General features: G+C 41.2%; 1 protein-coding gene across 2 annotated transcripts in view; it reads right to left on the reverse strand.

Moving 5' to 3' along the window:
- NFXL1 (nuclear transcription factor, X-box binding like 1) overlaps positions 1 to 12,038 on the reverse strand; it is a 92,104-nt gene that overhangs the window by 49,733 nt on the left and 30,333 nt on the right. For both annotated transcript variants that reach the window (XM_020789633.3, XM_073001294.2), the window contains exons 14-15: positions 10,853 to 10,944; positions 9,055 to 9,076 (exon numbers count right to left, since the gene is read on the reverse strand). In XM_020789633.3, coding sequence (XP_020645292.3) covers positions 9,055 to 9,076; positions 10,853 to 10,944 — 114 coding nt within the window. The remainder of the gene's footprint in view (positions 1 to 9,054; positions 9,077 to 10,852; positions 10,945 to 12,038) is intronic.

Below are 12,038 nucleotides of genomic sequence, written 5' to 3' on the forward strand. Positions count from 1 at the left end.
CAATAGTGACAATGAATAGCACCTTTTATTTGGTGTGTGGAAGGTGTGCGGAAGAGGGGATAGTCTTATACGGCGAGTTTATAACAAACTCTATATTTTGAGTGGAAATGTTGGGGGGGTTGTCTTATACGCCCAGTCGTTTTATACGCTGGCAAATACGGCAAATAAATGTTTATTGATGTTAATCATAGTGAAACTGAAAATATGATCTCATTATATTTATTTTAATCGGTTATATTAACTTTAAAATAATAATTAAAAGGATCGGAAATGGCCAATCCTCATCATCAACAAAAGTAGCAAATTAAAATAACAATAAATATTAGTTGTTGCCAGTTAACTATTTAAACTGTAGTCTAATCCTGTAAGTTTTGCAGCCTTGCTGTGGTTAACTGTAGCTAAGACAAGGTGCTAGGATGCATCTCAGTTAGTTTATCAAGGGATTAATTTATGATCAAGTGCATGACCAGGCACACAACTGAGACATGCCTCAGCAATTAGCTGTAATTATTAATGGTAAGTGACAAGAACACTAATCAAATTCTGGAAAGTAATTCCTAGTATAACTCAACCAGGAAGTTTCCATCTATCAAGCACACTGAACTGTAATCAAAGAATCTACCAATATTTATATACAATCATGAGAAAAAGCAAGTACTCCCTCTTTGAATTCTGTGGTTTTACATATCAGGACATTAGAAAAATAATCTGTCCTTTAGTAGATTTGAAAATTAGGCAAACACAAACTCAGATGAACAACAACATATGTGATAATACACAGTGTCACGATTTATTTCACAAAAATAAAGCCAAAATGGAGATGTCATATGTGAAAAACTAAGTACACCCTAACTGCTGCCATAGGAATTAAGAGGCTAAGTAGCAGCCAGGGGCTTCTAACTGTGACAACCCCCGACCTACTGGAGTATGCCACACTTTAATTATGCTGCCACCAACCATTTCCTATAAGGAGTCACACAGACCAGGAATGGATTTTTAACAAACAAAAGAACAAGGTTTATTTAAATAACAAACAGGGTAAATAAAAAGATCAAGTAAATAAGATACTGTAACGTGGCTTAGTCTCAATCATACATACAACAGTTTGGTTCACACAGAACACTTTAAAGTAAAGCACAGACCCTGAACCTATCAGTTCTGGCTACCCACATAGAAACCTGAACCTATCAGGTATGTACTAACTGACACACAGTTGTACTCAGTCTGACACACAGACTCCAACTCCTCACTCCTCCACACAAGCTCCACATATATATACAGTACAGCACCTCCCCCTGATGTCCCGCCTTCCACTCCCCATAGGATGGAACTTTCCCTCCACCCATGACAGACAGGTACCATCAGTGCTGTATGTAACACCTCCCCTCTTTATAAGTTGTTTTGCGGGGGAAAAGCTAAAGTGCTTTTCTCCAAAAAAACAACCAGGATCAAAACATATAAACAGTTAAACATTATCACACAATACCATACTTACACTCTAGGTTAAACATATCACTAGGCATTTAAACATTAATATTTACAATACATTAAGTTACCTTTATTAATACAAACCAAGACTGATCAATAAACAGGTACAATTAACTTTTGGTCACCAAAATATACATAGTCCATATTTCTTCGCCGTCTTCACTCTTCGGGTCTTCTTGACAAGGCGTCAGCAACACAGTTCATTGACCCTCTGACCACCTTCACTTCAAAGTCATAATCTTGCAGGTTTAAAGCCCACCTCATAAGTTTACTATTATGGGTTTTCATTGTCTTTAACCACTGCAGTGGTGAGTGGTCAGTGCACAGAACAAAATGTCTTCCCCAGATGTAAGGTTTGGCCTTCTGGATCGCGTATACTATGGCCAGGCACTCCTTTTCCACGGTTGCCAAATGTCTCTCACCTTTCTGGAGTTTCCTACTCAGGTAGGACACTGGATGCTGGTCACCATTTTCATCCTCCTGGCAAAGAACTGCTCCTACCCCGCTGTTAGACGCATTGGTGTAGATGATGAACTCCCGGTCGAAGTCTGGAGCACGCAGCACTGGATAATGGACGAGCGCCTCCTTCAACCTCTGGAACGCCTCCTCACAGTCGCTGGTCCACGGGATGCGGTCATCAGTCTTCTTCCGCGTCAGATCGGTCAGCGGAGTCGCCATCTCGCTAAACCTCGGAATGAACTTTCTGTAGTAGCCCACCAACCCAAGAAATGATTTGACTTGTTTCTTGGTGGTGGGTCTGGGCCAATCATGAACAGCTTCTATCTTGGCCTCTAGGGGTTTAATCACTCCTCCCCCTACTATGTGACCCAAGTATTTTATTTCTGGGCTACCCAGCTGCAGTTTGTTCTCTTTGCAGGGCCTAGGCCAAAGCACTTCCTCTCCTGGGTTAAAGTGCCTCTCCCTGGCTTGCTGGTCATACCAGGTTTTCTGTCTAACCTTCTGAGCTTGCAGGTTCTCTGCTGCTAGCTCTAGGTTTCTCTTTAGGTCATTCATTAAAGAGTCTATATATGTCACAACGTCTTGTGGGTCATCCTGGGTGATCTGTTCCCAATTTTGTTTGATTAAATCAAGTGGACCTTTCACCCTTCTCCCAAACAAAAGTTCAAACGGACTGAACCCGGTACTGGCTTGTGGCACTGATCGATAAGCAAACAAAAGGGATTGCAGCTTCTGGTCCCAATTGTTTGGATTCTCTGCCAAGTAAGCCCTAATCATGCGCATCAGAGTCCCATTGAACTTCTCCGTTAACCCATTACTTTCGGGGTGATAGGCAGTGGTTTCCTTGTGTTTAATTCCACAGATTTGCCATAAGCGTTTCATGAGCTTTGATGTAAACGATGCGCCCAAATCTGTGATTATTTCTGAGGCAAATCCCATCCTGGACATATACCCCACCAAGGCATCTGCCACTGTGTTAGTTTCGATGTTAGTCAAGGGTATGGCTTCGGGGTACCTCGTGGCATGGTCCACAATGGTGAGAATGAACCGGTTCCCCCTCTTTGTGGCCTTGGGCAAAGGTCCCACAATATCCACTCCTATACATTTAAACGGGGTGTCAATCACAGGCAAAGAGCACAACTTTGCTTTGGTCCTGTCACGGTTATTCCCATGCCTCTGACACACATCACATTGTTTACAGAACTCCTTGATCTGCTTCCCTATTTCAGGCCAGTAAAAATTTTGTGTGATTCTCTGCTGTGTTTTGTTCACCCCTAAGTGCGCAGCAAACATGTCAGAGTGCCCCCTTTGTAAGATCATGGGGCGATACTTTTCAGGTACCACTAGCTGACTTCCGATCCCATCTCCCCCTTTTGAGATATTCATCAGAGTCTCTCTATATAAAATTCCCTTCTTCTCATGAAATCTCGCTGTGGCTTCAGGTGTTAACTGGGTGTCTGTCACCTTTTCAAAACACTTTCGGAGAGTGGCGTCTGCCTTTTGCTCTTGGCCAAATTTGCTGTCTGTGGTTAAGGTTTCCACCACAGCTTCGGAACTACCCTCATCTGCTTCCGCCTCGGGCCCTTCAGTACCCCCCTGAACTGTCCCCGTGGTAGCTTGTGAGCATGTAATCACTAGCACCCGTTTCACATGTTCAGCCAGGTCATTTCCCACAAGCACGGCTGCTGGCAGAGTCGATGAAATCGCTAGCCGCCACACTCCCCTCCAGCCTTGAAAGCTCACAGGTACCTCAGCTACTGGCAGTGAGATCACCTGTCCCTCAATCCCTGCCACCTTCAGGCTCTCATTTGGGATTATATACTTCCTAGGAATAATATCTGGATGGCACAGGGTCACCTGGGAACAAGTATCCCTTAGCCCCCTATACTGATGGTCAAGTATTCCTACGTCCACCCCTGCGGTCTCAAACAATTGCGAATCTGTCCTCACTAGTAAGCAGCGCTTGACCTCCACAAGAGGACCATTTTCCCCAGCCTGATCAGCAGATGTAACTGGTCCAGAGTGAGTAACCATGGCACCAGGCTCCCTCAGTGGCAAGGAGCTTTGCTCTGTCTGGACACAGAACACAGCTTTTGGCTTGGTTCCACTCAAATCATGAGGCATATTTCCCTTTAGCTGCTTTAATTTCTCACACTCTGAGATTAGATGGCCCTTTCCTTGACAGAAATAACATTTTCTACTGTACTTGGAGTCTTTCTCCTCTGGTTTTGGTTTTCCCTCCAAAATCTGAGGTCTTGGTGGTTTCATGTCTGAGGGCTTCCCTTCAACATGGGCCCCTCCCCCTTGCTGGTTTTTCCCTGGTCCCTGAGAGTACTTGCTGTAGGTTTCTTTGGGTTTACCTACAGATTTCCCCTCAGCACCTAAGGGCTTTCTTATTTGGTAAATAAAATCTGCGATCTCTGCCGCCTCTGTCACAGATTTCGGTTTCCTCTCCCTCACCTGGAACTTCAGTTCCCCATGCAGGACTGAATAAAACTGTTCCAGCGCTATCAGGTCTTTGAGCTGCTGGAAGGTCTCTGTCCCCTCCTGAGACAGCCATTTCTCTAGCAACCTCACCAGTTGGGCCCCCACTTGGGTAAAAGTCTGCTCTGGTTTCTTTGTGAGTGACCTGAATCTTTGCCTCAGCTGTTCAGCATTTATCCCATGTCTGGCAAACACCAGTTTTTTAAACTCAGCGAAGTCTTTCAACAGTTCCACTGGCATCTCTGCATAGACTTCTGCCAGGCTGCCACTGATCAAAGATCGCATAATAGTCATCTTCTCAGTTTCCCTTACTGAGAAGTCCACAAACGCTCTTTCCACGAGGGAAAAGAACACCTCAGGGCAATCTCCCTTGTGGTACACAGGGAATTTCTTCAGGTCAGTTTTAGACAATTGGCCCACCTCAGAATCTCTATTGTTATTATTATTCTGGTTCATCATTTCCAATTTTCTTAACTCAAACGCCATCCTTTCTTTTTCCAGAGCAATTTTCTCTCTCTCCCTCTCCATTTCAAATTGTCTTTGTTTCTCCCTTTCCCTTTGCTCCATCTCCCTCACCCTCAGTTCATGCTGTTGGGCTAGGAGCAATTTTCTGAGTTCTGGGTTCTGTTCTCCCGTGCTCTCATCCTGCACTGAGCCAAATTCCTCCTCAGAACCTTGGTCTACCTGTGGTTCTCTCACTTCACCTATTTCCGCCATTTGGCTTCGAGTCAAGGGCATAATCCCCCCCCAGAACAGGCTGCCTTCAAAAGTCAAGCCTCAAAATAAAGCGACGACTTTTTTCCTTTTGCCTCAGGAACAGCCTTCTATAGATTGCTGCTGTTCCTTCAGCACTAACTTGCAACTGTTGCCAGGCAGAATCCACCCCCTCTGCTAGGCCTCTCAGCAGACAGGCTAGATCACTGTTACTTCACGCAGCGTTGCCTCAGCCTTTTCCCGCCAAAACGGGTTGCCTCAGAGCTCCCTAATCTAGTCCCCAATCTGAGTTGGCACGTTCTTCCACTAGCGTACCTCCCCGTGAGGTAAGCCTAGAAGATTACCTACGCGCTCTCAGATTGTCCCTGACTAGACCCCCCTTGCTCTGGGCACACTTGCCAAGGTTTTGCTGGACCACTGGACAACTGGACCAGTCGTATCCCACACGCTGGACACCAATCAATGTGACAACCCCCGACCTACTGGAGTATGCCACACTTTAATTATGCTGCCACCAACCATTCCCTATAAGGAGTCACACAGACCAGGAATGGATTTTTAACAAACAAAAGAACAAGGTTTATTTAAATAACAAACAGGGTAAATAAAAAGATCAAGTAAATAAGATACTGTAACGTGGCTTAGTCTCAATCATACATACAACAGTTTGGTTCACACAGAACACTTTAAAGTAAAGCACAGACCCTGAACCTATCAGTTCTGGCTACCCACATAGAAACCTGAACCTATCAGGTATGTACTAACTGACACACAGTTGTACTCAGTCTGACACACAGACTCCAACTCCTCACTCCTCCACACAAGCTCCACATATATATACAGTACAGCACCTCCCCCTGATGTCCCGCCTTCCACTCCCCATAGGATGGAACTTTCCCTCCACCCATGACAGACAGGTACCATCAGTGCTGTATGTAACACTAACCAAATGCCCTTGAGTAAAGTGATTGTCAGCAAGTGTGACCACCAGTATAAAATCTGAAGTTTTAGCGGTTTGCTGGTCTGGAGCATTCAGGTGTGTGTTAACAAAATGCCAAGGAGGAAACACATCAGCAATGATCCTACAGAAGCGATTGTTGCTGCTCATCAATCTGGGAAGAGTTATAAGGCAATTTTCCAAACAATTAAAAATCCATTATTCTATAGTGAGGAAGATTATCCACAGGTGGAAAATGTTCAAGACAGTTGCCAATCTTCCCAGGAGCGGACATCCAAGCAAATTCACCCCAAGGTCAGACAAGGTGCAATGCTCAGAGAAATTACCAATAACCCAAGCCCAGTCAAGTTCCAAATCTCAACCCAATTGAAATGCTGTGGCAGGACCTTAAGAAAGCTACACATAAACAAATGCACACAAACTTGAATGAACTGAAGCAACATTGAAAAGAAGAGTGGGCCAGAATTCCTCCACAACAATGTGAGAGACTGATAAAGTCATACAGAAAATGATTACTTTACGTTATTGCTGCTAAAGGTGGTTCTATATAAGCTACTGAATCATAAGGTGTACTTAGTTTTTCCACACATGGCTTCTCCATTTTGGCATTATTTTCGTAAAATAAATCATGACTTGTGTAATTGTCATGTGCTGTTATTCTGAGGTTGTATTTACCTAATTTTCAGAAGTGTTAAGGATCGGATGATTTTTATTATGTCCTGATACGTAAAACGATAACATTCAAGGAGAGTGTAGTTTCTTTTTCACTTGACTGTATTATCAATTCACTGTAATCCTCCATACCATTTTTTTTGCTAAGACCTATTTCTTAGACTCAAATCATATGGTACTGATTATTTACAAATGAACAATCTAACTTAAGCCTTTTATAACATATTAATATGGTTTTCACAAGACTACCCTACTAAGAAGTTCCCAGTCAATTATTGGGCTTTCATTTTCAAGGAATTTGTTTCAAAGCATGAGAATACTGAATGACTTGAAACAGGAGGTTGTGTTTGCCTAATTTTCAAATCTACTAAGGGACAGATTATTTTTCTAATATCCTGATATGTAAAACCACAGAATTCAAAGAGGGAGTACTTGTTTTTTCTCATGATTGTATATAAACGGGGATAAATGTTGTGAGGCTCATATGTCAGTCCATAAGACCAGAAGCTGATGAAAGCCATGTTGCATTCTTGGAATCATTTTCACTGTTTCTTCCCCAGTGGGGGGACAGATCTATTATCTGATCTGATGTTAGATTAGAGTAAGTAAGCTTTCAGTGAGTTCCCATGGTGTATCATGATTTGAAATCTCATGAATACATTTAATAAACGGTATGCAATGGCTGCAGAACACTTAAAAGTCCACCTTTCTCTGTCATGCCAGATTATCTGGAATGAAATCAGTCACTCTCTCTAACAACAAAATCTTTTGTGAGTTCTACTAGTGCTGTACTCAAAATTCAAGCTATTGAAACATGAGAGAGATGGACTACCATGCTCGGGAGACTTCCTCAGTGTACCAAAACACATAGACACAAACACCATCAAACCCCCTCCCAACACTTAAAAAACCTAACAAGGACCAAAGAAAATCTATAAAACTGCTCAATGAGGATATAGCATGGTTGGCAGCCATGCAATGTAGACCGGGAGTCGAAAAGAAAAATGGAATCTGCGAGAGGAGTGAAATGCTCAGCTGGAACTCTGAAAAGGAGTACTTTTAGGATGCCCTGCATTATTTTGTTGCAAATCTCAGTTGTTATAGTCAGGTCAACTTGATTTAAAATTCACTGATTCTTGTTTGATTACTTTCATTGATTTGCATCAATTATAGTCTACAAAAATACAATAATCCCAATTTTAAATGTATACATACACAAATACTGAACTTCTATAAAACAAAAGGTTGTCACTCTCACTTTGTCAGATAAATAGAATGGACAAATCTAATTCGGAAGGATCATCTTTTTGATTGTTAGCTCAGCCTTGTAAGGACAGCCTCGCCCAGTTTTAGTCACTGATCATTCTTCCTTTACTTATCTATACAGAGATACTTTTAGCTTTAAAGACAAATAAATAATTCAAGCTTGACATAATATCTGAATTAAAAATCGTAAAGCAAAATATCTTTCCCAAAATGTATTTTTAAATACTGTACAAAAAGTCTTCAATTTACTTTTCTTATGCATAGAAACAAAAACCCAACCTAATCTTCAATGCTTTTCAATTTTTCATGTTATCATGGCTTGATTAAAGACAAAGTGCATGCTTGTTTCCATTTACAGCAAAGCATTAAAGGAAACTTCAGAAATTCCCTTGACTTCCCTTGCCCTACCAAGATTACAACAGGCCTTACTGTGCAATGTTCAGCTGCAATTCATAACATACAGTTTGTTACAAGCAGAGAGCTCTCAGAGTCTATAAACAGGCACCATATGTGTCTTGGCAATAGTTAGCATCTATTTTCAAAACTTAATTTGCAGATACCCTTAGAAACATCTATAAAATGCACTAATCCAGCTACACAAACTAAAGAAAATATTATTTAAACATTTCCAAACAATTGGGGAAACCCATAAAATAGTAGAATTCCATAAAAACTAAGCCCACGCTAAATCATCCTAGTAAACAATAACAGAGGCGCATTCTACCAGCATTCCATATTGCTAGAAATACAGTCAGAAGTTTACATCATGATGAATTCAGGTTCACTCTTATAAATTATTTAGAACAATTATGTGATACTAAATGTAAATGCCAGCAAATGTGAAATGAAATACAATAAATTTATGGCTCTTAATTGAAAAGCAAAATTCTTGCAGTTGCAAATAATCATTTCAAATGAGTTAAATGTTAAAACTTCATTTTAAATCTTCTTATCAAAACCAGATTATGCATGCTCCAGGTCTACACCAAAGAATGAATCCTTTTATGACTCACCTCATGTTTTCCAAGGCATTGCCTGCAAATACATAACAGCAGAAAAGGTCAAATTATTTGAATTTAGCTCCTTGAATTAATCACACATTAATTCAGCAAACAGGCATTTTACCTGTAACAGTGATAATACACTCCAAGACTTGCAACTTTTAATTTGTTTAAAACCAGGAGAGTCATCTATTAAATTGCTAGTTTATTAGAATGGCAAGGCTATGAACACACTTTTCTTTTAGGCCTCTTGCTAACAATATTTCACAGAAGGATACACATATTAAGGAAGCTTTTCTTTCTAAAAAGAGTGAAAGCTCTTGATTAGTAAGTATAATGGTGAGTACTGATATTACAGCTACTTGGAAAATCTATTACTGCAAAAATTCGCAAACAACCCTCATGCTCTTTTACACAGCAATCTATCCCTAAACACTGAGATGTTCGCTGGCCAGCAAGTGACAAGGGTATCAATTTGTAGAGTTTCCATCTTGTTGAACACAAAGTGGGAGGGGGCAACCCAGGATTTTGTCTGTAGCAAGGTAGACAATTTTGCTAATTAATACCTTTGTCACTTCTGTTTCAAAACTCCATTTTGTCTTTCCGACAGTCTGACTTCATGGGCCATTGGCCTCACATGTGGCCCATTTTTGGACCTTCTGCTTGAACCTCAAAGTTTACATCATATTGGACTACAGACAGGCATGGACCACAGATCAGCGTGGTTCTGGATAACTCAGTAGTTAACTTAATTTTAACCTTTTAGTGATCCAGTAAACATATGGCCCAACATAGAATTTTTCTTGAATGAAAGGATATCATAGCTGTTTATGTGTTTCCTGTCTACCAGAATCCATGAAATATGCCCTTGAGTAAAGGGCATATATTGGGTCTCCATTCTGGAAGAAATTAGTTTAATAGCAGAACAGGGAACAAAAATCCAACTTATCATGGATAGGCTTTTTCTTGGACAGTTTGGCACACATCTGGAGTGTACTCCTGGACCCAATCTTGACACTAGATGCAAAACATTTTGGTGATGACTAAGACTGTTTCTACATAGCTACAGGTGGTACACACCAGCTATGTGTGGGAATACCAGACTTAGTCCATGTAGAGCATGTTATAGAAATGCAACTAAAGCAGGTCACTACACATGCTTTAGTTACATTTCTGTAACATGCTCTACATGGAGCCATCTCTAAAAAGCAGCCAGAAATGTCAGTGGATCTAGAACACTATAGCCAGACTGCTGGGTCAGTTCCAGGGAGCATATGACTCACTGGCTAACAGTCTATTTGATAAATTTCTAAGTGATGGTGATCATCCATAAGACTTTATATGATTTGGAACCAGGCTATTTCAAAGATTCTGTTCTTGAATGAAATATGACCTTGATTAGGTTTCAGAATTCTCTAGATAAAATGGTGGGTAATATAATAAATAAATAAAATTAGTAATCCAGAAGTAAAATACAAAAGATGAAAAGTGTATGTTAATGTTGCAACTGTTTACAGGTGCTTTGACCACTGTAGCATTGGTATGGAAGTGTTGCATAACTGTAACTAAGTCACAACAAGCCACCTCTACCTTGGGCAGATAATTCTGGGATTAGTGAATGTAATTTAACAAGCCTTAAAAAAGGTTCTAGCCGACATGGTAATCCCAAGCTGCACACTGAAGAGGCACAATCCACTACAATGTTCTTCTTTACAAATTCTGCTAGGGGTACAGTTCCCAATGCACTGGAAACAGTAAAGTGTTATATAGTACAGAAATATGGCACTCCAAATCATATTTTCATACTCACGTTGGAATAGGGACTTGACATGGAGGGCAAGGTAATGCTGTCTGAACAAAAGCAGGCTCATTTGACTGTTCCCAGGGTCCAGCAGGTTGATGCTAGGAGAAAGTGTAAATTGTTATAAGATACATATTACTGATACTTTTGAAAGCAACCAATAAGACCTAGAAAAGCCAGAACAGTTTATCAAGAAATTTGTTAAGAATTTACACAAACCTCTTTGCACTACAAGCATGTTGAAGTCACACATGACTGAGCAAATATTAAATTCTCCTGAGGAAAATAAACAATATGCTGACAAGCAGGAACATTTTTCCAATGAGGAGGATACTGAGGGAAGAGATAAAATAGGCAAGGGAGGAGAGGGAGAATGATTTTTCTGTGTTAACAGGGAAAGCTAAACGTGTGCACCACAGCATGAATTTCATTTGGTGGTATGACTGGATTCTGACTCTCTGGTAGCCCCCACTCCCAGCTCCAAATTGATGACTGGGAGACTTTTCTGCTTTAAACATATTTCTTTCTTTCAACAATAACCTAAAATGGTTCAACATCCAACTCCTCCTGCTTAGCAGGCTTATCAACATAGTTCAGTGGCATCCAGCTTTCATGTTTCAATAGGAACAAACTCTCCCATGACACTCCTCCTTCGTCTTCAAGGGAGAGGTGTATTGAGATCCCTGGCACAGGCTGCCACAAGAAGGGTGCCACACTCAGTTCCCCATGCAATGCCCAGCTCCTCTCCCCCAGCCTGAATAAACTCCCTTTCAAACACCTGTCTCTTTCTCTCTTTTATCTGCTGGTTTGCACATTCCACCTGTTTGCCTTCCATGTTCATTTTGTTTCTTTACTCATTCTCTTCTCCTTCATGCACTTCTTTTTCACTCACCCCAAAAGGAATCCTTATGCAGGAGACAATGACACCTTTGTCGTTCTGCTTCCTCTACAGGGACTGAAAGCTGGGCCAGCTCCTTGGTCACCCATTCCCAACCCTCTAGTAACTCTTTCAGTGGTTCATCTAGTCAATTCCTCTGCCTCCTCCTCTACCAATGATACCTTCTCTCCTCCTAAGTCTTTCTCCATCTGTCCTTTTATTTCCACCCCCCTTAGTCACCTCTTCCCCCTCCCATCATATGTCTTCTCCCAAGCTAACAAATGGCTCTGGGTTGTTTGTTTTGGCAAAAGATTCCAA

This window comes from Pogona vitticeps, chromosome 5 (genome assembly GCF_051106095.1).
Source record: "Pogona vitticeps strain Pit_001003342236 chromosome 5, PviZW2.1, whole genome shotgun sequence".
Lineage (NCBI taxonomy): Eukaryota > Metazoa > Chordata > Lepidosauria > Squamata > Agamidae > Pogona > Pogona vitticeps.